At 38.5% G+C, this 23,919-nt stretch overlaps 1 protein-coding gene across 4 annotated transcripts in view; it reads left to right on the top strand.

Moving 5' to 3' along the window:
• Nucleotides 1-23,919, top strand: part of KDM3A (lysine demethylase 3A) — a 53,037-nt gene that overhangs the window by 5,957 nt on the left and 23,161 nt on the right. For all 4 annotated transcript variants that reach the window (XM_058683416.1, XM_058683413.1, XM_058683414.1 and 1 more), the window contains exons 3-11: nt 1,578-1,733; nt 2,850-2,960; nt 6,133-6,235; nt 6,939-7,063; nt 7,317-7,389; nt 7,500-7,588; nt 13,354-13,517; nt 15,293-15,813; nt 21,116-21,320. In XM_058683416.1, the coding sequence (XP_058539399.1) occupies nt 1,578-1,733; nt 2,850-2,960; nt 6,133-6,235; nt 6,939-7,063; nt 7,317-7,389; nt 7,500-7,588; nt 13,354-13,517; nt 15,293-15,813; nt 21,116-21,320 (1,547 nt within the window). The remainder of the gene's footprint in view (nt 1-1,577; nt 1,734-2,849; nt 2,961-6,132; nt 6,236-6,938; nt 7,064-7,316; nt 7,390-7,499; nt 7,589-13,353; nt 13,518-15,292; nt 15,814-21,115; nt 21,321-23,919) is intronic.

Genomic DNA, 23,919 nt, shown 5'->3' with positions numbered 1-23,919 from the left:
TCCAATTTAGGGGAGCTATCAGAGGACCTGGATTCTGGTGGCTGGGGAGGCAGGAAGATGAGCAGTCTCTGAACAGCTCTGTGAAGGACCATTTGATTGGGTATAGTGATGGATGGGGTGGGTAGAACCAAAGAGAGAGTACACACACAGGGCCTTGGCACATAGTAGGTGTTCACACATTTGGATGTATTCTGTGATAACTGCAAGATTAAAAGTCTGCCATGCCAAGAAGATATGCATCTTCTCAGGAGAAGTTGCCTGGGAAGTTAGGGATGTAGATTTTACTGTTGGGGGAGGAGGATAGGATGGATTTTAAATTTCATTGATTTTTAAAGATTGATATTCTAAGGCCATGAAACTGGAGAAGGTTTAGGATTGGGGCTATAGTGGTATACCAGTTGGGAATGTCCTGCCTGCTAAGTGGTTTAGAGTAAACAGAAGGTAAGAGCCCAATTCAGAGAGACATTTATTCATTCAACAAGTATTTGAGTACTGACTGGGGACTGGATACCAGTGAAATACAACAGTTAAGTAAAAACAGATGCAGACTTTGACATATTAGAATTTATGTCAATCAGTCAGCCACAAGTAAATAATTCAAAGTGTGAGTAAGTGTTAGGAAGGAAAAGTATAGGGCTTTGAGTGCAGTGAACAAGGGAACTCTCTTCTGAGGGGTGGAGGAGGCTCTTTGAAGGTAAGGTAAGGCTTCTTGGAGGAAAGGATTTTTTTAATTGGGTTCTGACAGATGAATGGAAGTTAACTAAATTTTTTTTAATTAAAAGTTGAAAAGGGAGATATGATTATCTGTGAACTTATGAACAGAGTTGGCATGTTTATTAACTAGTTCTTTGAAACCAAAAACGAGAGGCTGCTTTAGTAGGAGAGGGGATTTTAAATCAAATTTTAAAAAGTGATTTTTATACCACGTATTGAGGAAGTTTAACTCTGGGGTCAATTTATCAACTATTTGCTTCTGTATTTAGCAAAGTAGTCTTTGACTCCAAACTCCCAGTTTATTCAACTGAAAGGGATATTGAGGATATGCTCTCTACTAGGCCTAGTGTTAAATCCTGTGAATACCAAAGGGATTGAAAAGCAAGTTGTGGATTATGGTGAATGGGTGGGGGGGCTCATCTTAGGCCCACAAGCAGTGTCAATTTAGAATTACAATGACCTGCAGTAAGTACTTTTTTTAGGGTTTCACATTTCTTTCTTTTGGTTCTTAAAGTTCTGATGTCTAACATATGTAAAAACTTTCCACAGGGGGGGTTCTTGTTGTATGTATGGGCTTCCTAGAAGTTATTTGGGGGGGCAGAGATTGGCCTCCAAAACCCTTGGCTGCTGCTTCCCAAAGTGATTTGGGAGCCAGAGCTTGATGGTTAGATTAACATGTCAGACTGGTTTATGTGGACTGCGAAGGGAAGTAAGAGTGGGAAAGAGGGACAGCAAACATTCAGATATTCAGATTAAAGATTCAAGTAGAATAATGGCATAATTCAAAGTTGGCATTTCTCGTGTTTATTTTGTTAATCAAATCTGATTTTTTTTTTTTTTTTTTTTAACTTCTGTTTGTCTAGGTGTGCGTAGAGTTTGACGGGGAATCTTGGAGGAAGAGAAGATGGATAGAAGTCTACAGCCTTCTAAGGAGAGCATTTTTAGTAGAACATAACTTGGTTTTGGCTGAACGAAAGTCTCCTGAAATTTCTGAACGAGTTGTTCAGTGGCCTGCAATAGTGAGTAGAACTTGGGCTTATGAGAAGAAGGTATTTAATTGGTTATGTGTGAAACAAGGGAAATGGATATGTAGTGCCTATATTTGGCATCTGGAGAATAATAGTACAGAAACATGACAGTGTAGGGGAGTTAGAAGAGCATCTGGGATCTCCTGTCAGCCCCCCTGCGAGGAATTCTGGAAGTCTAGGCCCTTGACTTTCTCAGCTCTATTTCTTCACTTGAAAAATGGGGATGGTCATATGGGTAATGTCTAGGTCAGAAGTCAGAAATCAGCAGTTGTATATGGACATACAGATCTGTTTGGCTTGACCCTCATAGTGTTTTAAGAAAATTTGAATTAGTTGTCTGCTTATGAAATGGGGAGAGTATACCTTAAAATCTGGCTGTTGCCTGGCTCCTGTAGAGAGTTGCCAGTCTTGGCCTCATGATCCCTAAGGTTCTCTCTGAGTCATAATATTCTTTGGCTCTGAAGGTACTGGTAGTCAGTACCATTTCCATATCATAAGTCTGGTGTAGTTGGAATACGAGAGTGATCACAGGGCCTGGAGAAGACAGTTCAGGTTTTGTGAGACATAGGGCTTAATGGTGGAAAGGTCAGATTTAGACAGTTGGAAAGGCCAGGAAGGTGACTGAAAGGCTGACCAGATTGTGAAGAGCCAAGTCTGCTGTGTTAGCAAAGTTAAGATTTTGTCTGTAGGTGAGAACAGCTACTGGAGGTTTTTGAGTAATGTAGGGTTTTGGTTAAAGTTATATTTTGTCTTTGTATTTTTCCACCCCAGCTATTAAGAATTGGCTAAAAACATGGTTCTGTATCCTCAGAAAAATGTATATACACAATTTTTTGCATAAATTTTAGAGAAGCTGTATATCTTTGGGCCCAGACTTCTATGTTAATGAGTCCCAAATGTGTATCTGGTTTAAATGATTGACTTTTGGATAAAAATTGTGTGATATTATGGTTGCATAAATAGTCGTTATTGGGATACTGGCAGTAAATAAAAAAAACTTAATGGTTTTATCTCTTTCTCTATGTGTGGAGAATTGCTAGTCCCCATTTTCAGAGTTATGCTGACAGCAGTTGTGATGCCAAAACATTTTCTTTTGTTTTGCTATAGGTGTACAAGTCTCTGTTGGACAAAGCTGGTTTGGGATCCATAACGTCTATTCGCTTTCTGGGAGATCAACAAAGAGTATTTCTTTCTAAAGACCTCCTGAAGCCTATACAGGTAAAACATAAAAACAATATTAAACTCTAAAGATAGAAATACAGAGTCTTTTAAGACAAGAACTAAAATACTGATGTTGATTGCTCTAATTCGAACAGCTATCTAACAGAAAAGGACCCATCCCAGCAGTTAGTTGTTAGACATCATCCCTCAGTGTTAGCCATTCGGTTGGTGCTATCCATTTGGTCTTGGAAGGACAGAGAAACTATGGTTGGAGAGTGTGTGTGTGTGTGTGTGTGTGTGTGTGTGTGTGTGTGCGCGCGCGCGCATGCGCGCATATGTATGGAAACACCTAGGTGATACAAAAATAATTTTAAAAAGATTGGTTCTCATTCGTGTATATATATATATATATATATATATATATATATATATATATATATACATGAGTATATATCCATATATGGCAGTTGTTATTTTATGTATCCTGTATTATTTGGGAAGTTGCCTATTTGCTAAAATATATTTGTAACGTTCAGATCAGTACTTCGGCACTTTCATGGTCATCAGACATTGGCAGGGTGGCAAAAAATTTGAGTTGCCTGACAAATGTTCCCAACTGAGGTTGAATAAAGTGATGTTCTGCCTTCTTGTTTCATCTCTTATACTGTAAACAAGTATCCTTTCTGAGGTCTAATTAGTGCTGAATTTTTATGCTTTTTTTTTTTTTTTTTTTTTGTGATTTTACTACACCAACTATAGTGCTGAAGTACTGTCTAGTCTTCCTAAGTGCAAGAAGGCTGTGATGTGTCTTAGGGAAGAAATACATTTGTTAGAGAAGTTTTATTCAGCCATGAGTTATAATGCTGTTGGCTGTGATTTCTAAGTTAATAATGCAGTAACGTATATTAAATAATGTGTTTTCTAGCACGCGCATGTGAGCACACATACACGCACACACACACATAAAACAAGGTTATATATAGGTCGGTTGATGAAATTGTGACCCAGAGGCTCAAAGGAACCTAACCTTATCTTTCCACTAGGAGCAGTGGTTCACTATTCACTATTCCAGTGTTTGTGGACTTAATAAACATAATTACAATGAATAATGAGAATTGAGAGCACATGCATGTGTGTTCTTTCCAATTAGCTTGCAAAACCCCCACCCTTTTCTTCACAACATTTAGGCTCTTGGGTCTTGCTTATATGTGATTATTTTCCTCATGAAAATGTTTGCAGAGAGGGGGAAAGAACATACAGATTATTTCCAGATTACTACCTTGGGAATAGAGTTGGTCATGTCATATCATTTGTCTTTTAGAGGTCATTTATGAAACTTAATCCCCTTTATCCACATCCATTTGGTGACTTGACTTGTTTCTGTGAACTGTTGTTAAAAGACAGTTTAGGGTCAATGGTCATTGCCATTGATGTGCCTGTGTTGGAAAACCCAAAGCACGGGCTTTCTCACTAACGTCTCATTTCTGTATCCTGAAGGTGAGTGAAAACAAGGTCCACATTCTGAACCTTATTTTACAATGATTAAACAGAACAAAAAAAGGTGCTTTTGCTTAAGTTAATTTCAGATGCAGGTTACCTTCGTGATGTTCAGATAGCCATGTTGATGTTTTATCTGCCTTAAAAGGAAGAATGCCTTGCTCTTAAGGACCAAGGAACATACAGGAGGGGCTTTGGGTATCTTGCTTTACTTAGTGATAGAGTAGTTTTTACTTCTCAGCATTGTTTTCTGGACAGTTGTGTTTTGCATCTTTTGTATATCCAAGCTTTTTAGTCAAAGCAGAACTCATAATTTTGTTTCTTAAGATGGAAAAAGCAAAATCTAGATCAGTAAGTTTTTATTCTCAGGAAGGTGCACCATGGCTATCATTGTGAATATTGCTAGTAATATTAATTGAGGTAGATTATGATGTGTGCTCTTCACTTTTACTGGTGATAATAGTGGCCCAAGCTTAGTGCTTCAGGACATTCTCTTGTAGATGTGGGTAGTTACATCCAGTTGCCACTGTATGAAACTGTGTTGGGAGATGTTATTAGTGCAGTAGAATGCTTGCCCTATATAATACACAGAGAACCTGAAAATCATTTGGCATATATAGAAGTTGGAATTGAAACTTAAGGTCTGTTTTTTGGATTGAATTTGACTTATTTATCTGTGGGTAAGAAGACAAAATACCCAGGTCAGTCATCTGGCACTAAAACTTTCCTGGGCAGAGTAGAATTATTCTACCTTGTTTAAGAGCCATTTGTGACTGTCCCTAGTAATGTGCATTTTATCTCTTAATAGGAATTGGAGCACACATTTACATTTTTTTTTTGAAATTGCAGCAGCATGAGGGGAAAAAAACAACAACCGTAAATGGTTCATTCGGATAATTAATGTTGAGCTCTTCTGAAGACCCTAGGTTAAGTCTAATGTTATTTGGCTTAAGAAATGCATTTTTCCAGCATGGCCTCTCTAAAAGACTAGTTTTCCCAGTGGGAGAAATGGATGAACTAATTTTGGCCACTGTGTATCCATTTCAGTGTCAGAAAAGTGTGAAGCCCTGATATTAGAAGAGCTTCTGTGCTGTATAGTTTGTGTTCAGCAGGTTATTTGTATTGACATTTTCTGTATACATTTATCATAACTTAGTGTGCACACAAAGCCAGAAGACTGTGGAATAGCGCCCAAGATGGAGCTGCTGCCAAGAATTGAGTGTTTCAAAACTGGCTTGCTGAAAACTTAATGCTATTCATTCAGATTTTGTCTCTCCCATACCTCCCTTTACCATTTGTAAACAAAAATGCATTTGGAATTTTAGTTGGGTTAAATCAATCTGTGTGGTGATTTGTTAAAAACAATTTCAGCAAATTGACTTTACATATCCGTGTGTTTCTATGTGTGTGTCTTTTGCCCCTGGGAAATCCTTGGATTGACCATCTAGTTTATTATATTTTCCGTAGTCAAAGTTGTGTCATACTTAAAATTATGCTTTGAGCCACTCCTTAGTATTTGTCATGCTCTTAGCTTGGGGTGACTTCACTTTAGTCTCCCTATATCTGTGATCATTTGATGGATTCCTACTATTTGACCTTTTCAGTTCATTGGAGTTGCAGTGGTTTGGTGCCATCAAATGGCTATTGACAGTACTTAAACATTAAGCTGATTGAAATATCCACTGGAATTTAACGCTTCTTATTTGTTACCTTAAAATCTTCCATTTTTCAGGATGTAAACAATCTTCGACTTTCCCTTATGGATAATCAGAATGTCAGTAAAGAATTTCAAGCTTTGATTGTGAAACATTTGGATGAAAGCCATCTTTTACAAGGTATATAGATTATCTGTTGATGATAGTTCACGAGTTGACAAATAGTTTGTAAGAAACTACATTTTAGTCCTCATTCATTGAAATTTCTAATTTTTTAGTAATTGCTTTCTTCATGCAACTAGATGATTGAAGGACTTTATATATTCAAAAGCCTCTGAAATTTGGAAAGCTCAGGGCTTATGTGAAAACTAGTAAAGTAGGTATTAAAAAAGCTCAGATGTATTTTGACATGGAATTTGATATGTTTGAAATTTCAGTCTTATAAAATTAATGAAACACGAATGTGGTAATCCTGATCTTCCCATATACTGTTACTGAGTTTCCTGGTCAATTTTACAGTTTTTTAAGTTCTGTTTAGGCAGTTCTGTTGGGGTTCCTGAATTTGGATCCCCTAAAACTCTGCACAGGAAAGTAAGTTTAGGTTCAGTGAGCTACCTGGATTCTGCTTGGTCTCATACAAATGGTAGAATAAATATATTGCCACTTTTAGGTAAATTAATAGGAAAATGGAATAAAAAGTTTAAAATAAAATTAAAAATTTCTCCTAGCTTTTCTGAAATGTCTGTCTTCTCATGTTTATAGCAGTATCTTTTACTGTTTATTTTTGTCTACTGATTTTTTTAAAGACTTGAGAAAAGATTATCCTGGATGTTGGTGTGTGGGGAGATAATGCAGATTGCTCTAAGGATTTTTTTTTTTTCAGGTGACAAAAACTTAGTTGGTTCAGAAGTAAAAATTTATAGCTTGGACCCATCGACTCAGTGGTTTTCTGCAACAATTGTAAACGGAAACCCAGCATCAAAAACTCTGCAAGTCAACTGTGAGGAGGTAAAATAGGATGCTAATTGCATGTAAGATAACCTGACAGAGAAAGATAATTCTAAAAAAGAATTATAATATCTTATAGGAGTTAAATAGTTTTATTATCTTTGTATTAAAAGAGTAGAAAGAGAAATATCATGATTGTTTTTAAAAGAAATTATTTGTAAGAAGCTCTTCTTGTATGTTAACAGAACTAATTTCTGGTATGTTTCTGAGCGTTTTTAAGTTTCCCAGTATCTTTGTTTTATTTATTTTTAAGATTCCAGCACTGAAAATTGTTGATCCATCACTGATTCATGTTGAAGTTGTGCATGATAATTTTGGGACATGTGGTAAGATACTGTTTGATTAAAGCCTTTGTTCTCCTTCTGACCTTTCCTCTTTCTCCTTTGCATGTTAAGAGAAACAGGGAAGCCAACTTACTTATTTTTACATATTTTAGGTAATTCCACAAAAATTGGAGCCGTAAAACGCAAGTCTTCTGAGAATAACGGAAGCCTAGTTTCCAAACAAGCAAAATCTTGCTCTGAGGTAACCTTATGTTTGTCACTTGTGTCAGAGTTTCCTGAACTCTAATGGTGCGTGGCCAGTTTGTTTGGTGGTTATAAAGCTTTCTTCTGTGCTGTTCTACGCTGTGTTGTCTGCTCTTCTTTGCTAGTTCCAGATCTTGGCCATAATTTCTACACTCAAGCAGATGGAGATAATATAAGTTTCTGGTTAACTATTTTTTGTGTAAAACGTGTAGTATTTTTTGATATTTGCTGAAAATGCTCAATAGATCTGACAGTTTTCATCCATAAGGAGTGTTTTTGAGGGTAAGCTGAGTTGTGTGTATCAAATTGGAAGAAGGCCTGGCACGAGAGAAGGGGAGGAACCTTAGAATTCTGAGTAGGTGTTGAAATAGGACTCCTCCCTCCTTGGTAATAGGTTTGACTGGTAATTTATGATTGGTTAAACAGACATGCTAGATTTTTAAAGGAAGTGTTGGTTTGCCATAACAAATTTCTGCCCAGAAAAGTATAGGCTTGTATGAATGCCACTGTGAGTTCAAGTACTGGATTTAATTCTGTTCTGAAATAGTAAGGATTTAGATCAAGAAACTTAAGACTGTTTGTCTTTGAGGTGAGTTGAATCCTTAGCACCTATTACAATACACATAACTTTTTTACAGCTTAGGTAAAAGCTCACACAGCTGTGTATCCAAATGCACTCATGTTACAGGGACAAAAACACCTTTGTGATGCTCTGCTCCAGGCTGGAGCTTAGATTTTGAAAATGGACCAAGTTGGTATTAAGATTGTTGGCAGCACTTTAGAGGGAACTTTGGGGTCTGCAGGAGTAAGGCAAGTAAGGCATGGTAGTGGGCCAGAGTCAGTTAATGCATCCAGGGTTCTGTATCGGGGCCCAGTGGACTACAACAACATCAAGTAGAACCAAAGCAAGTGCTGTGCTACACAAAAAAATTTAAGAATCTGCGTGGCTAGGATGATTGCCTTTCCTGAGTCTTAAGCCTGTGAACAGGCAATAGGAACTTTGACACTTGACCAAAAACTTTGTAAACCAAGGTATATAGTATTGTCTTCCTTCCAAGTGTGTAGGCCTGACTTTAGGTTGTTCAGGAAACAATGAAGAGGTAATTATTGGAAATTAGTATTACTACTTTCATTTTTGCTTTTAAGTTTACAAGGGGGAAGTAATGTAGTAGGGAGTGATTATTGTATCTTAGAGTTAAGCTCACAGAGGATATTGTCGAGTAATCCACAGTATCAGCAGCTGAGAGAGAAACAGAGTAGAACCTGTGAGGTTATTAGCAGTCTTGGGTCCCAGAGGTAATAAAGGCCAGTTTGGAAAAGTTGATTGGGTGTAGCCTGACATGGAGAATACATCAGTATAAATAGTTGGTGAGATGAAAAGGAGAACCACATGATGTTGTGTTGAGGAGAGGCCAGAGAATAGGAAATGGCATCCTGACAGATCACTGAAGAATCAGCCTGGGGTGCAGGCAGAGGACTGGGGTCAGTAGGGAACTCCTGCGGAAGAAGGTGCCACAGGAGTGGCACATGTCCCTTACCACATGTCCCAACCTGACAAATGTCAGGTTTATCAGTGATGGGACAGATAGGTGAGCAAGTAGATGTATAGCCTTCAAGGAGACACCTGTAAAATGTGGTAACATATATGTCTATAAGTGATCCTGTCTGCCTGACTCCTACTGTTCAAGGGCAGGAAGCATGTCTTTTTGATCTCTGATAGCATTTTGTCCAGCTCAGTAGGTTTGTGTGCTGCTGAACTGATTGTTGGGCACAGTACAGGCTATTTTTGAAAAAAGCCTGAACGTTGGCTAGGAGATAAGTTCCCATAACCTATTTGAGCTTAATTTCTGCATCTAAATTGAGAAACTAAATTTGATGTTTTAAAAATGTCTGTTTCAGCTCTTAAACTTTGTACTAGTCAAATTCTCATTTTAAAGGAAATTGGGATGATAGATTTGGCTGGAGATGGGTATTGGCTTTTTATTATTTTTATTGTAACACTTTTTCTCCTTTATACTGCATTTATTTGTCAAATGAAGATTCTCACATTAAAAAAAAAGTTGTTTAAAAATATTTAGTTAGCCCAGAAAAACGCTAAAGAAATGTCACTTATTCACATTTTGGAATACCTGTCCTTCTACTGTTTTTTGTTTTTCATTTTTTCCTGTATAATCATGGAGGCCTTTAAACAAAACAAAACAAACTAAAAACCATAGCGTTTTGTAGCCTCCTTGATTCCTTTCCAGTGTGTTGGGAATATTTTTCCGTATGTGTAAATATTCTTTTTTGTTCTGGGTGGTTCTTGTAATCAGGCAAATTTTGGAAACAGTGGCTGGGGCTAGATTTTAAGAGAGCTAGAGAGGTATAGGAAGAAGTGAGGAAAGAAAGAGTTCACTTAAATGTGGGAGTGAAAGGTGAGTATAGTAACATACTTGGCACACATCTTACCGTGTTTGCACTTTCCAGATGTGTTGGACTGGCACAGAGTTTACTTTTAGGGTGGCCTTTGGAAAACAGGAGTTTGGGATTAGGTAGACGAGACTCTGGATTGCGTTGGTGAATACTTTTGGACAGAATAAGCCTGTTTGCCAGTAACAGCTGGCTCCTTGAAGGTCTTCTCTGCCTAGCAGACTATTCCTCAGAGTTAGGACATTGCTTGGTTAATTGAGAGAGTCTGCTGAGTAGTGTGAGCCAGCAGTGTCCTTTTTAGAATACCATCATACACTCAATTATATTATCTCCGTCTGCTGGCAGGGAGGAACTATTGCCATGACTGGTATAGAAGACCTTCAGGGAAAACTCTTCAGGTAAGAAGAAACCTTGACCCTTGTCAAGTCAGAGGCCAGTGCAGTGATGTGCACGTGAAGATGGGTTTTGAAATTGGAGCCCTATCCCTGTTGAGCGTATTTCAGTTTCTAAAAGGAAAAGCTTCCTAAGTTATGTATTTGTAATACATGGTGACTGCACTGAGAAAATTTTCATCTTTCTGCTTTCAGTCAGCTAATATGTGTGCCAGGCATCATGGTGAAGGACAGCCCTGTAAAATAGGCGTCATTATTCTCATTTACAGTTGAGGAAACTGAACTCGGAGAGGTTAAATAATGTGCTAGGAAGTGTCAGAGACCAGATTCAGACCAAGGTCTGCCACCAAAGCCCAGTACCCTTAGGCACTGTGCTGGTGTTGCCATTCCTCTCCACATCTTTTCCTTGGTATGGTGAGTCACCATTGTAAAACAGCAGATTCCTGCTTCATTCCCTCTGTCCTTCCATCCGTCTTTCCAACAGATATTTACTGAATACTAAATATCTGCTAGACATTGGTGAGTATTACTGTCAGTCATAGGACTGACCTAGCTGTTTTGAAATATTAAGTCCTAACGGCATCATTCATTCATGCATTCCACCAGTCTTATTTGAGCATCTGCCGTGTGCCTTGTTTTATAAGGTTTAACAGCGGACACAAGATCAGGGTCTGCCTGTAAGTGTGTATGATTCCTTGTGAGGAGACTGACAATAAAGAAGTATCTTAAATAAAGGAACTTTGACAGTGCAGTGTCCTAAAGCAATGGCGGGTACAAACAAACATAGAAATATGATGAAGCATAGTGGGATGCTTTTTGGGGCACTGCTTTGGAAAGAGTAATCAGAGGTTCTGAGGAGGTGACAGTAGAACAGATTTGAGAGTGAAGGGATGGAACCAGTCAGCCACATGAAAACTATGCAGAGGGAATGAATGGCAAGCAAGAAGGTGCAGGCAAGAAAGAGTTTAGACCGGAAATGAAGCCAATGTATTTGGAACACTGTGAACAAGTAGAATGAGAGGATCGGGAAGGTTGGTAGAGACCAGACCACACAGAACTCTTCCAGGCAGTGGAGTGCCATGATCTGATTGCTTTATATGTTACAGATTGGTCTGTGGTAGGATACATTTTGGGTAGGAGGCAGACCATTTGGACAAACGTGGAGGGAAGTCAGGCCAGTTACAAGACCCATTGTAATCCCATGTGGGGGGAAAATGGTGGTAGTGGTGGAATGTAAAGAAATTGGTTAGATTCTGTAAATATTTTGGAAATAGAGGCAGGATTTACTGGTCCATTGATTGGATTTAGGAAATGAGATGGAGGGTTTTTGTTTTTGTTTTTGTTTTACTTAAGCAGCTCAATGGCTGTTGTACAGAATAAAAGTTTATGCAATCTAAATTTCTTCAGTGTGTTACTCTAGGTTTGCAATCAAAATTGCTCTCAAGAAAGTAGTTTAAAAAAAGGTATGTATTAGCATATCAACTCTAAACATAATTCAGAACAAGGAAGGCGGTATGAGGGAAGATCCTTGGTAAAAGTGAGCCTCAAGTAAGCATTTTGAAATGACTTGGCAATTAAACTTTGGGAGGGTAATCGTTTTATAGGCGATTACTAGAGAATTACGAAACTGAGTCAAAAAGGACTTTCAGGACTTCTCTAACTTCCTCAGCTTAATGATTAGGAAACTGAGGCTCAGAGAACCGAAGTTGACCATCCCAAGAATATTCTTAGAATAGCCAAAGCCTCCCCACCTCCAAAGAAATTTTTCTGGGGAACACTAAGTTAATACTTAACCAAAATTGAGTTGACTGAAGTAGTATAATATACGAGCAGATAATTTTATATTTTCATATAGTTTGAAACTGTGCCAAAACTTTGACAGTGATTCAGTAGATTTTTATTTTTCAGATATTTCTGTTTAGCATATATTAGACAGCTTTTTCGAGGCTGCCAGAGTTAAATGTCTGAGAAAGATTCATGAGTAGACTGAATGTAAATCAATATATTCAGAATGGTGAAGTTTTAAAAACTAAGGGAGGTTGTACCTCAAATTTTAGAAGCTAATCTCTAGAAGATGAAGAAACTTTGAAGATTCCTGCGGTTTAGATTTGGTGGTAAGATAAATGTAGAAGTCATTGTGGAAGGGGAAGGGCACAGGACTTAAAGTTTAAAGCCCATGCAAAGAGGCTGGTGATCAAGCGGAATAATTTCCCCTGGTTTCGTTGAAGACTGGTCACGGGGAGTTAAGTTTAATCCCTTCCTTTTTCCCTGGTGGGAAGTTGACTTGTGTGGATAGTAGAAACTGGAAAGAAGAGGGTCCATTATTATATTTTTGTGAAGATAAAACTTCTTGAAAAGAGAAGGTGTCCCAACTTTGTCCCACAGGCTTGTCACGACTTGATATTTTTTGCAGCTTACGGTTGCCTTTGTGACTTGAAGAGCCACATAAGAGCAAGAACCATGTTCTCAACTTTATTGTGTTGTAGAGGCTTACCCTGGTACCCAGTAGGCACCACTGCCTACAGGAGTCCTAGTGGTCTGGTCCCCTGCCAGCCTGTGCAGTAAGTGCACTTCACATGCGAAACTGAGTGCATGTGAAGCTGCCACCGTTTAAAGACTGTCACTTGAAAGCTCACTTTTGTGCATCACATTTTTAAAGTAATTGCCACATGGCTGCATTTTCCTGACATAACGATTCAGAGGTTTGTAAAAGATCAGCCGGTGATCTTTTATAGGAAGACTCTAGCTTTATGAAAAGCTGGGATGATTTAACAGCCTTCAGATACAAGTCCTTAATTTTGTGACTTTTCAGTTGTTTGACTGTTCTGTGCTTTTTGTTTGGAAATGGTGTTGTGCTTGTTTAGTACTAAACCAGGCAAATAAATGTGAATCTTGCTAGGACTTCACAGTTCTCCAACTAGTTACTTTCCTTTTAATATCTGTTGGTTTGCTATCTTTTTAGGCCTCTCCTAGTATGTGTCCTGTACAGTCTGTGCCCACAACGGTTTTTAAGGAGATCCTGCTTGGCTGTACGGCAGCAACCCCACCTAGTAAGGACCCGAGGCAGCAGAGCACTCCTCAGGCTGCCAACTCGCCACCCAATCTTGGAGCAAAAATTCCTCAAGGGTAAGTAGGGATATTTGTTAAAGATGTTTAGTCATAGTAGGAGAGAAATGATTTCAGCCGTAGTTCGCTGTGTCTGAGCTTAACCATTGCTCTGGTGGCAAGACTTAACCTGCATTCCGTGGTTCATAGGGTGTTAGTACAGCTACGTTCGGCATCATGACCTGCCATTCCTCACATCTCAGGTTATCCACAGAGGTTTTTCATTAGAGTTTTCAAATCGGTCAGGTGCCTTTTTGGAGGTGAAAAGGGAAATAGGCATATAGAACAATGTGGAAAACATTTTTAAAAAGTGAAGATGTGAGGAAAGGGCAACTTTCTTCACTTGATGCAGTGAGAATGGTCAGTTGAAATACTGTAGACAGTTGCAGAATAAACGTCTGCTGTGACAAAAAGGGAGCGGAGTGGTTGTATGTGGAAGACTGAGGTCAGTGGGAGTGTGCAGAACACGGAGACATGGTGATAAGAGAGTAGTTCTTACTAGTCCAGACCTCAAGTATAGGCGGCGGCAGATAAAATATTAAGTCATAGAAATGAGGATGCGGTAGCTGTAGGAGGAATAGGTAACTAGTTTATAGGTGAAAAAAATGAATAAGAAATGTAAAGTGTAATCAGAGAGTTGAAGTGGCTACAAGGTTACAGAGAGAAGAGTTTGAAAGGAAGACTCTTAGAAGGGGTGGCGGCCTGTGCAGGCAGCTGATAAAGACCTAAGATACAGGTCAGAGAGACAACGATGTAGAAAGGTGGGTTTGGAAGACTGTTGCAATAAGGTGGAAGACTGGTTGAGCACATTGCTTCCTTGGGAGGAAAGTGGGCTGCCTGGGATGAGCTTGGAAGGTGGCCACAGAGCAGTCAGATAGAAGGAGGAACAGTCTTTGGGTAGAAAAAGGGAACGGTAAGAAGTTTGGTGCTACCCAAGCAAAATGTCTCATGTGAGTACTTAAATGAAGAAGTTCTTGGGGCACCTGGCTGGCTCAGTCAGTAGTGCCTGTGGCTCTTGATCTCAGGATCGTGAGTTCAATCCCCACGTTGGGCGTAAAGCTTACTTAAAGAAAAGAAAATCTTCTCAAGGAGGAAATCCTGTGTTAGAGACAGAGAAAAAAAAAGTATAATAGGAAAAAAAGGAAAAAGTATAATAGGAAAGAAAAGGAAAAGGAAGAAAAAAAGGAAAAAAAGGAAAAAGTATAATAGGAAAAAAAACCTTTATGTTTTGCTGGGGAAAAAACTTTAAGATGAATTTCAGAGAAACAAAAGTTCTTTAAGGATGCTTCCTATTAAGGTAGGGGATAGGAGAAATACCCCATCATTTTGTGAGCAAGCACGTAATTAGTTGAATTTTCAGTTGCTTTGGGTCTTGATCACTAACCAAACAGGAATGGAATTATCCAGTGTCAGAGTCAGTGACATGTTGTTTGTAGCTGGACTGGGTTTTGTGCTGCTGGTGGTTTTGGTTGCATGAGCTACTGTGTGCTTTAAGGGAAAGCTAAGTTTCATTATACTGTGATAAATAGAACTAACCTGAAGTAGTTAGAGATTTATGAGCATATATAGATAGGATTTAGGATTGTATTTTTCTAAGTGTTTAGGATATTTTTGCAGAGCCATTGACTGATTATCTTTAACTCCAGCTCACAGAAACCTATCCTTCATTCTCTAAAATAAGCAGTTTCTTTTCTCTCTCAATAGTGGTTGCCTTAAGGTACCAAACAATTGTTTTTGGGCAGTAGAGGAGTGATAAAAGAGACCTAGATGCTAGTTTTTTGTATTCTCTTTTTCAGATGTCATAAACAGATTTTACCAGAAGAACTTTCTTCCTGTCTAAATACAAAGCCTGAAATACTGAGAACAAAACCAGATGTTGTCTGCAAAGTAGGATTGCTGTCTTCAAAGTTCTCTCAGATTGGAACTGGAGACTTAAAACCCCTTAGTGAACCAAAAGGTAGCTGTACCCAGCTGAAGACTAGCACTGATCAGGAAAACCAGTCGGAATCGGTTTCTCAGTCATCGACTGGCTTTCCTAAGGAGTGCTCACCTACAAAGCCTTCTTCTACGGCAGAATTAGAAATTGCCAGTACTCCTGAACTGCAGAAGCACCTAGATTATACGCCTTCCACATCTGATGTCCTTTCAGATAAGCCAGAGGAGAAAGCAGGTGTCAATAGTAATAGCTTTAATAGTTGTGTGGAAAAAAAGATAGAATCTTCAACTTTAGGATGCCGGTCACAGAATTTGAAGGAATCTTCAGTAAAAATAGATAATGAAAGCTGTTGTACAAGAAACAACAGTAAAATCCAGAATGGTGAGTGTTTCTACAAGTCTTTATTGGTAGAAGCTGAGAGATGGTAGTGGGTACATATATGTCTCCTTACTTTATGAGAAGATAATATGAAGGTGACTATAGCAAAAGTTCACATAATTGGGACAGTTAAAGGAGAAAAGTAGCATCCTAAAATCTTCTTAGAAATGATTACTATGAATATTTTAGTGTACCTGGTTCCATGTGTATTAGAAGTACAGATAAACTATAACACAAATGGGTTTATACCAACAATTTTATCCTGTGAATTAGTGTAAGTGTCTATCAACCTTTCAGAGGCTGTACGGATTCCATTATATATGCATTTATTAGATGACTTAACTGGTTCCTACTAGATGGGTAATTAGGCGGTTCCCAATTTCTGGTTGTAAGAAAATAATTTTGAAACACAACCCAAAGTAATCTGATGATTATTTTATCTTAAGCTTATCACTGATTTTTTGGTAGCATCCAGATGGAGTGTTAGAGATGATCGACACTGTATGCTTATGCAGGTAATTCAGATCTGCAATGTATTTTTAAAGACAGAATTTATACTAGCACCTCTAGAAAAGGGACTTTTGGTTAAAGATTTTAAGGACAGGGCTATAACACCGGGCAGTCTCCTTGCCTAAGGGGAAATCCTGCTGCACCTACAATTTAAAACTATGTGTTAGCATACCTTATTTTTTATTATTATTTTTTTTCTGTGCTTTGCTTTATTGCACTTTGCAGATACTGCAGTTTTAACTTATTGAAGGTTTGTGGCAACCCTTTGTCAAGAAATCTGTTGGCACCATTTTCCCAACAATATTTGCTCACTTCTAGTCTATATGTCACGTTTTGGTAATTCTTGTGGTATTTCCGACTTTTTCATTATTACCATATTTGTTATGATTGTGATGAGTAATCTTTATGTTACTGTTGTAATTGTTTGGGGGCACCTCATACTGCACCCATATGAGATGGCGAACTTAGTTGACAGCATGTTGCGTTTGTTCTGACTGCTCCACCAGCCAACCATTTCCTCATCTGTCTTCCTCTCTTCAGGCCTGCATATGCTTTGAGACACAAAATTAGTGAAATGAGGCCCAATAATAACCCTACAGCGGCCTCTTCAGTGTTAAAGGGAAAGGAAGAGTCACACGTCTCTCACTTAAATCAAAAGCTAGAAATGGTTAGGCTTAGTGAGGAAGGCATGCTCAAAGCCAAGATAAAGCTAGGCCTGTTGTGCCAGACAGGCAAGCTGCGGAATGCAAAGTAAAAATTCTTGAAGGCGATGAAAAGTACTACTACAGTGAACACAAATGATAAGAAAGTAAAACAACCTTATTGCTGACTTGGAGACCGTTTTAGTGGTCTGGATGGAAGAGCAAACCAACCACGACATTCCTTTAAGTCCAGAGCAAGGTCATTATTCTCTTCAATTCTCTGAAGGCTAAGAGGTGTGAGGAAGCTGCAGAAAAGTTTGAAGCTATCATAGGTTGGTTTGTGAGGCTTAAGGAAAGAAGTCATTTCCATAACATAAAAGTGCAAAATGAAGCAGCAAATGCTGATGTAGAAGCTGCAGCAAGTTAGCCAAAAATCTAGCTAAGATAATTAATGAAGGTGGCTAGACTAAACAAATTGGAAGAAGATGCCGTCTAGGACTTTGAGAGCTAGGGAGGAGAAATCAATGCCTGATTTGAAAGCTTTAAAGGACAGGCGGACTCCTTTGTTAGGGGCTAATGTAGCTGATGACTTCACGTTGAAGCCAGTGCTCATTTACCATTCTGAAAATCCTGGGGCCCTTAGATTATGCTAAATCTAGTCTGTGCTCTATAAATGGAACAACAAAGCCTGGATGACAGCACATTTGTTTACAACATGGTTTACTGAATATTTTAAGCCCATTGTTGAGACCTACGGCTCCGAAAAAAAAGATTCCTTTCAAAATATTACTGCTCATGGACAATGCACCTGTTCACCCAAGAGCTCTGATGGGAGATGTATGAGATTAATGTTGTTTTCATGCCTGCTAACACAGCATCCATTCTGCAGTCCATGGATCAAGGAATAATTTTGACTTGCAAGTCTTACTTAAGTAATATATTTTGTAAGGCTATAGCTGCCATAGATAATGTGGTTTTTTTTGTTGTTGTTTTTTTTTGTTTTTCTTTTTGTTTTTTTTTTAATGGATCCAGGCTGTTGCACGCTTAGTAGACTACGGTATAGTGTAAATATAACTTTCATGTGCACTGGGAAAACAAAATTCATTTGATTTGCTTTGCTGCAATAATTTGCTTTATTGAGGTAGTCTGGAACCACACCCACTGTGTCTCCAAGGTATGCCTATACTCTTTAGAGAAAATGGTACACTGTATTTCATACAGCTTCTGTTAAGTTGGAGGATGCATTCCACTGACGGTAGTTAGCAGAAGTTCCCTTATTAGAATTAGTAGAACTAAATGGCTTTAGTATGTCAGAAAGTTCAGAGCTATTACAATTTAAAAATACCTTTGATAATTGTCAGCTGTGTGGGAAAATGAGCATGAATTTTTGATAGCTTTAAAAAAACTTAATGAGAAACACTATTCACTTGGATAAGTAAGACATGAATATATCCACAATTTAGCTTTTACTTCAGGTCTGTGAAGCTAGAGAGAAAATGGGTGGATTTGACTTGGTCTTTGGATGCAGAGTTGGAGGAGTGGGAAAACCTGTCTTTGACTAATGATACTTCTAGCCCGGCTTCCACGTTCTTGAGGTTTAAGTTGATAGAACTGTTGATTTGCATAAAATTAATTGCATAATATTATACTTTTCCTCTTGAGTTATGTAACTCCCCAAAGAAAGTGAATATTCATAACCATATTTCTGTTCTATTTTTTTATTCTTTTTGAGTCATCAGGCCTTACATTCAGCTAGTTTTTGAGGCAAATTATTTTAATATTATGTGAAGAAATAGTAACAATTCTAGACTGATAAGCACATTGTAAGTATATTAATGAGTTATGGAGTCTCACTTTGTCTTAATATGTTGTACAACTGTGCACCAGCTAAAGTGATTTTAAGAGAAATGAAAAACCTAGTTAAGTGTCCCGGTGCATACTGTCTACTGGAACTCTTGGTTGAAGAATGAGAGGCTGTGATCAGGATCTCTCCACTGTGTCCACTGATACTGCTTGTGGGTATGGAAAAACTTGACTGGAAGTTCTTCTGTCCCCTGCGTTCCTTCTCTGCTTAGGGACTAGAAAACAAAAGCAAGCTGAGTGCAAGAACAGCTCCCTTTTTTCCGTTAGGTAGATATATGCCTCCTCAGAAGTTGGCATTGCCTTTTTCCCTTGGCTCTGCTCTGAATTGAGGGAATCAGTTATTGGGTCAACTATTATTGCTCTCCTCACTAAAGAGCTAGATATAGATAGTTCAGCTTGCTTATTTCTACGCATTTCCTCTCATAAGCCGGCGAAGAACAGATAACCTTTGGACTCTTTGCCCATGATCTGTGAAAAACTGGCCCAATTTAAAGGATGATGTTTTTTCAGTATCTGAGTAATTAAAACTCCATCCTTGAACTATTGATCTCTTTATTTTCTGTCCTTCCTTGCTGTACCTTCTCTTTACTATAACTGAATAAGAATGCTTAAGGGATCATGGCTTGACAGCATCCATTTAGCGTTTTACAGTGTGCTTTGGTTCGGCTTTAAGAGAGGTAAGATTGGAACACCTCTATGATCGTTATTAGAGATGCTTATTTTATTTAAAGCCATCTTTGCTTTGAGATCTTACAGTTTGTTCCCACAACTACTAACTTCTCCCAGCTGTCTCTCAACTGGCTCCCCAAAAGTTGTTTCTTGGTTTTTGTTTTTTGTTTGTTTGCCAAAGAATCTACTTCCCTGCTCCCTTGGATCCTGAGGAAAGGTCTTTTCTTTCTTTTTTTATTTTATTTTATTTTATTTTAATTTTTTAGAGTGTGAGCAGGGGAGGGGCAGAGAGAGGGAGACACAAAATCCGAAGCAGACTCCAGGCTCTGAGCTGTCAGCACAGAGACCAACGAGGGCCTCGAACCCACAAACCTTGAAATCATGACTTGAGCTGAAGTCAGATGCTTACTTAACTGACTGAGCTACCCAGGCGCCCTCAGAAAGGTCATGTCTGTCAGTTTCATATAAAATACTCCTCAAGGCTCTTGATTTATAAATAGGTTCATTTCTGTGCTGTTTGGGCTGATGCAGTGGACACAAAGATCACTCTTTCCTGTCAAATCTCTGCTTTTTCTCCCTTTTTTCTTTATGGTGGTTATTTATTTAAGTAACCTTTATATCCAACGCAGGGCTTGAGCTCACAACCCCAAGATCAAGAGTTGCATGCTCTATTGAGTGAGCCAGCCAAGTGCCCCTCTCCCCTTTTCTTTAGAAACTGTGTTAACATTTCCTTTAAGTTATCCTGCCCGTTGCAAGTTAAAATTTAAAAAATGCTTTTACTTAAAATCATCATCCTGTCTGTAGTCACTGCTCTTAATCCTGAGTGGAACATACACGTGAAGGAAATTGAAGACCTATCAAAGGTCAAGTGACACCCCTTGGAAGCATTTAGAAGATAGCTCCTATTTTATAGACCCAGGGACCTGTGTGGGAAAGCTGTTTGGTTATTATATTTAGAATGGTTAGCTTTTGCAGGGTGCTTTGGAAAACACACTTAAACCAGTCTTTGAGTGTGAAAAGTGACAAAATTGACTTGCACACAGACCCCTCTGTTGAGGTGAACCTGTCTCTGTGCATTGCTAATGGAATGAGTTTAAGTATCTGATTTGGAAGAGTCTTCCTAAAATAGTTTTCTTATCTAGGGTTGTGAATAGAAGTACACACTAACTTGGAATTATGAGTCTAGTTGGTGAATTTGGGGCTTTAAGTTGCCTTGCCAAATTGATTTACCAAATGAGAATTATTTCATTTGAGAGAATGAGAGTGTAAGTGGGGGAGGGACAGAGGGAGAGAGAGAATCCCAAACAGGCTCCACACTCAGCGCGGAGCCCATTGTGGGGCTTGATCTCACAACTGTGAGATCATGACTTGAGCTGAAACCAAGATTTGGAGGCTTAACTGACTGAGCCATCCTGGAGCCCTGAGGATTATTTTATAAAGATAGTAAAACTTTCCAGTTATTCTGATAGTTATCTTATGTTAAGCCATCTTCAGAAATTACAGTTGAACCAGAACTTAAGGAGTTCTCCATTTGGGGAAACTGGTCTTTGGAATAGATTTCAGTCAAATGTTGGTGACTTAAAAATTTGAGGTCTCATTTTTTTAATCTTGCGTTTTCCTAGCCCCATCCCGAAAGTCGGTTTTGACAGACCCAGCCAAAGTCAAGAAGCTGCAGCAGAGTGGTGAGGCCTTTGTACAGGATGACTCCTGTGTGAACATTGTTGCACAACTGCCTAAGTGCCGGGAGTGTCGCTTGGACAGTCTCCGCAAGGATAAGGAGCAACAGAAAGACTCACCTGTGTTTTGTCGCTTCTTTCACTTCAGGAGGTGAGGCATTTGGATAATCTGATAATTAATAATAATCTGGGCCTGATAGCATACAGTAAATCTAGAACTAAAAAGAGTGCAGATTGTATTTTTAGTCTTTGGGTTTGAGCATCTAGATCTTACTGAACGTTATTTCCTTCTCAATCTCCCTTTCCATTTTTTTTAAAGTAGAGAAACTTAAAAAAAAATTCTTATTCTAACACTAACATTATAGAAAAGTGCTGAAGTTTTTAAAAAAAACCAGTACAAGTAACCACTGTTACTTTCCAGTGCAATTTAGTATTTGATGTGGTCATAAAATATGTTTGAGCTTATCTACTTGGGTATATTGCAGATACTGTTTTGAATCTTAGTTTTCCAGCATGTAGTAGGAACCACTTAATCGTGTTAGCTTTTTTTTTTTTACAAAATCTTTGAAAAAATAGGTGGGCGTGACAGTGTTTGAAAATTCACTTAACCAGTTTTCTTATTGGCATTAAGATCATTTTGTGGTTTTTGCCACTGAAAATAATACAGTAACAATCATCTCCTTGGCCCCATTTCTCACTGTTTACTTTGGAAGGATTACTGGAAGTGGCATCACTGGGTCAGAAGCAGTGTGTGTTTTAAGACTTTGATACGTATGTTCTGCCAAATTCCCCTACAAGAGGGCTGCACCTGTGTCCATGCCCCGTGGCAGTAGTTGAGATTTCCTATCTCTGTGCAGTTTTGCCAGCAGAAAGAGGTGTATCTTTTTAAAAAATCTTTTGTAATTGTATAGGCAAAATCTTTTATTTTGACATTGTATTTTTAAGTCAAATTAATTTTCTCTAAATTTTTCTATCCTTAGTGAAGAAAAAGGCTGCTTCTTTTTGATATATCAGTGAGCAGTGTTGTTCTGGATGTAGATTCACTTTAGGTAGGATTCACTTTCTCAGAAATGTAGACGCTCTTAGGCTCAACTAGTTCTGATCCTAAACAGGTGTTGACTTGTATTTCTTCCTATTCACCCCCTCCTCTTTAGTTTTATCAGGATTAAAGAGTGATGAATAACTGAATTAAATGCACAGATATTTCAGGTCATTGACTATATCTGTTCTGGTAACTTTCAGATTCAGTCTTACTTAATGAACTCTAGCGTTTTTTAGGTGGTAGTTTGCCCCATTTGTTCCTGAGTAAATTGCAAAAGCACCATGATAAGGTGTGTGTCTAGTATTTAGGACTGTAATAACTGTTAGCATGTTACCATACCCATATATTAGTGTATATTTTAAATAACACCTGGCCCAGAATAAGTTCTTAATACAGATTAGCTCTATCCTACTTCTTCTCTGGAGAGTTTTTTTATACAAGTAAGTGTGTGAAGATGCATATGCAGTGGGTTCTGATATATGTTTTTTAGAGAACACAAAATATTATGCGTTGTACAGATCTTTGTATTTCCTTTTTTTTTTTTTTTTTTTAATGTTTGCTTTTAAGAGAGAGACAGAGTGTGAGCAGGGGAGGGGCAGAGGGAGAGAGGGAGACACAGAGTCTGAAGCAGGCTCCAGGCTGTGAGCTGTCAGCACAGAGCCCCAAGCAGGGCTCGAACTCACAAACCATGAGATCATGACCGTGCCGAAGTTGGACGCTTAACCGACTGAGCCACCCAGGCTCCCCAGGTTTTGGTATAAGTTGCAGAGGCCTTATAGGGAGGGGATAGTTTTTTCTTTTGAATATTACTGGAGCTTTTTTTTTTTTTTTTCAATGTTTGTTTATTTTTTGAGAGAGAGAGACAGAATGCGAGCAGGGGAGGGGCAAGAGAGAGAGGGAGACACAGAATCTGAAGCAGGCTCCAGGCTGTGAGCTGTCAGCACAGAGCCCGATGCGGAGCTCAAACCCACGAACTGTGAGATCATGTCCTGAGCCAAAGTCGGATGTTTAACCGACTGATCCACTCAGGTGCCCCTGGAGCTTTTTTGTAACCACTGTTTTGTAACCATATAGATAGAAATCACTCATTTTATGACTTAGCTGTTTTCCTATTTTTGACCTCTTTGAAGGAGAAAGTGCCTTTGCTTAATGTTGCATGGTAGAAGCCAGTCTAGTAGAAATTAGAACAAATCCACCTCTTTGCTAGAAAGAATATCATACTTTAAAGAACAGAGTCTTTTTCCCCCTGATGTTTAGAGAGAAGTTAAGGCTGTCATTAGCTTCCTCATCAAGTTTGTTTCTCATTAAATTTTCCTGCAGATAAAATAGGAGGGTTAGAGTTACAGTAGTAAGGCCCAGTTGCCAAATCCTGTTTGCCATCTCCCCCTTTGAAGAGCTTTTCAGATTCATTTTTTAGTATTATGACTATCTGTAATTTGGGCGATCAATTAAAAATTTGCATCTCTCCTTTGGACTGCTTGAAATAAATTTGCCTCTGTTAAGCGACTCTCAGTGTCCTTCCAGTTCATTCTACACTCTTCTGGACAAATGGTTTTTCTAAAATACAACATTAGGTATGTATCATGGACTCAGAGATTTTTGATAGGTGCCCAGTGATCAGTGGAGAAATCAAGATCCTTCATTTTTTTTTCTTTTGTATGAAATATAGTTTCTTTGACATACTTTCTCTTACCTAATATCCACCTGT

The sequence above is a fragment of the Neofelis nebulosa genome, chromosome 9 (assembly GCF_028018385.1).
Source record: "Neofelis nebulosa isolate mNeoNeb1 chromosome 9, mNeoNeb1.pri, whole genome shotgun sequence".
In the NCBI taxonomy this organism is placed as follows: domain Eukaryota; kingdom Metazoa; phylum Chordata; class Mammalia; order Carnivora; family Felidae; genus Neofelis; species Neofelis nebulosa.
This window is presented reverse-complemented; position numbering and strand designations above follow the sequence as displayed.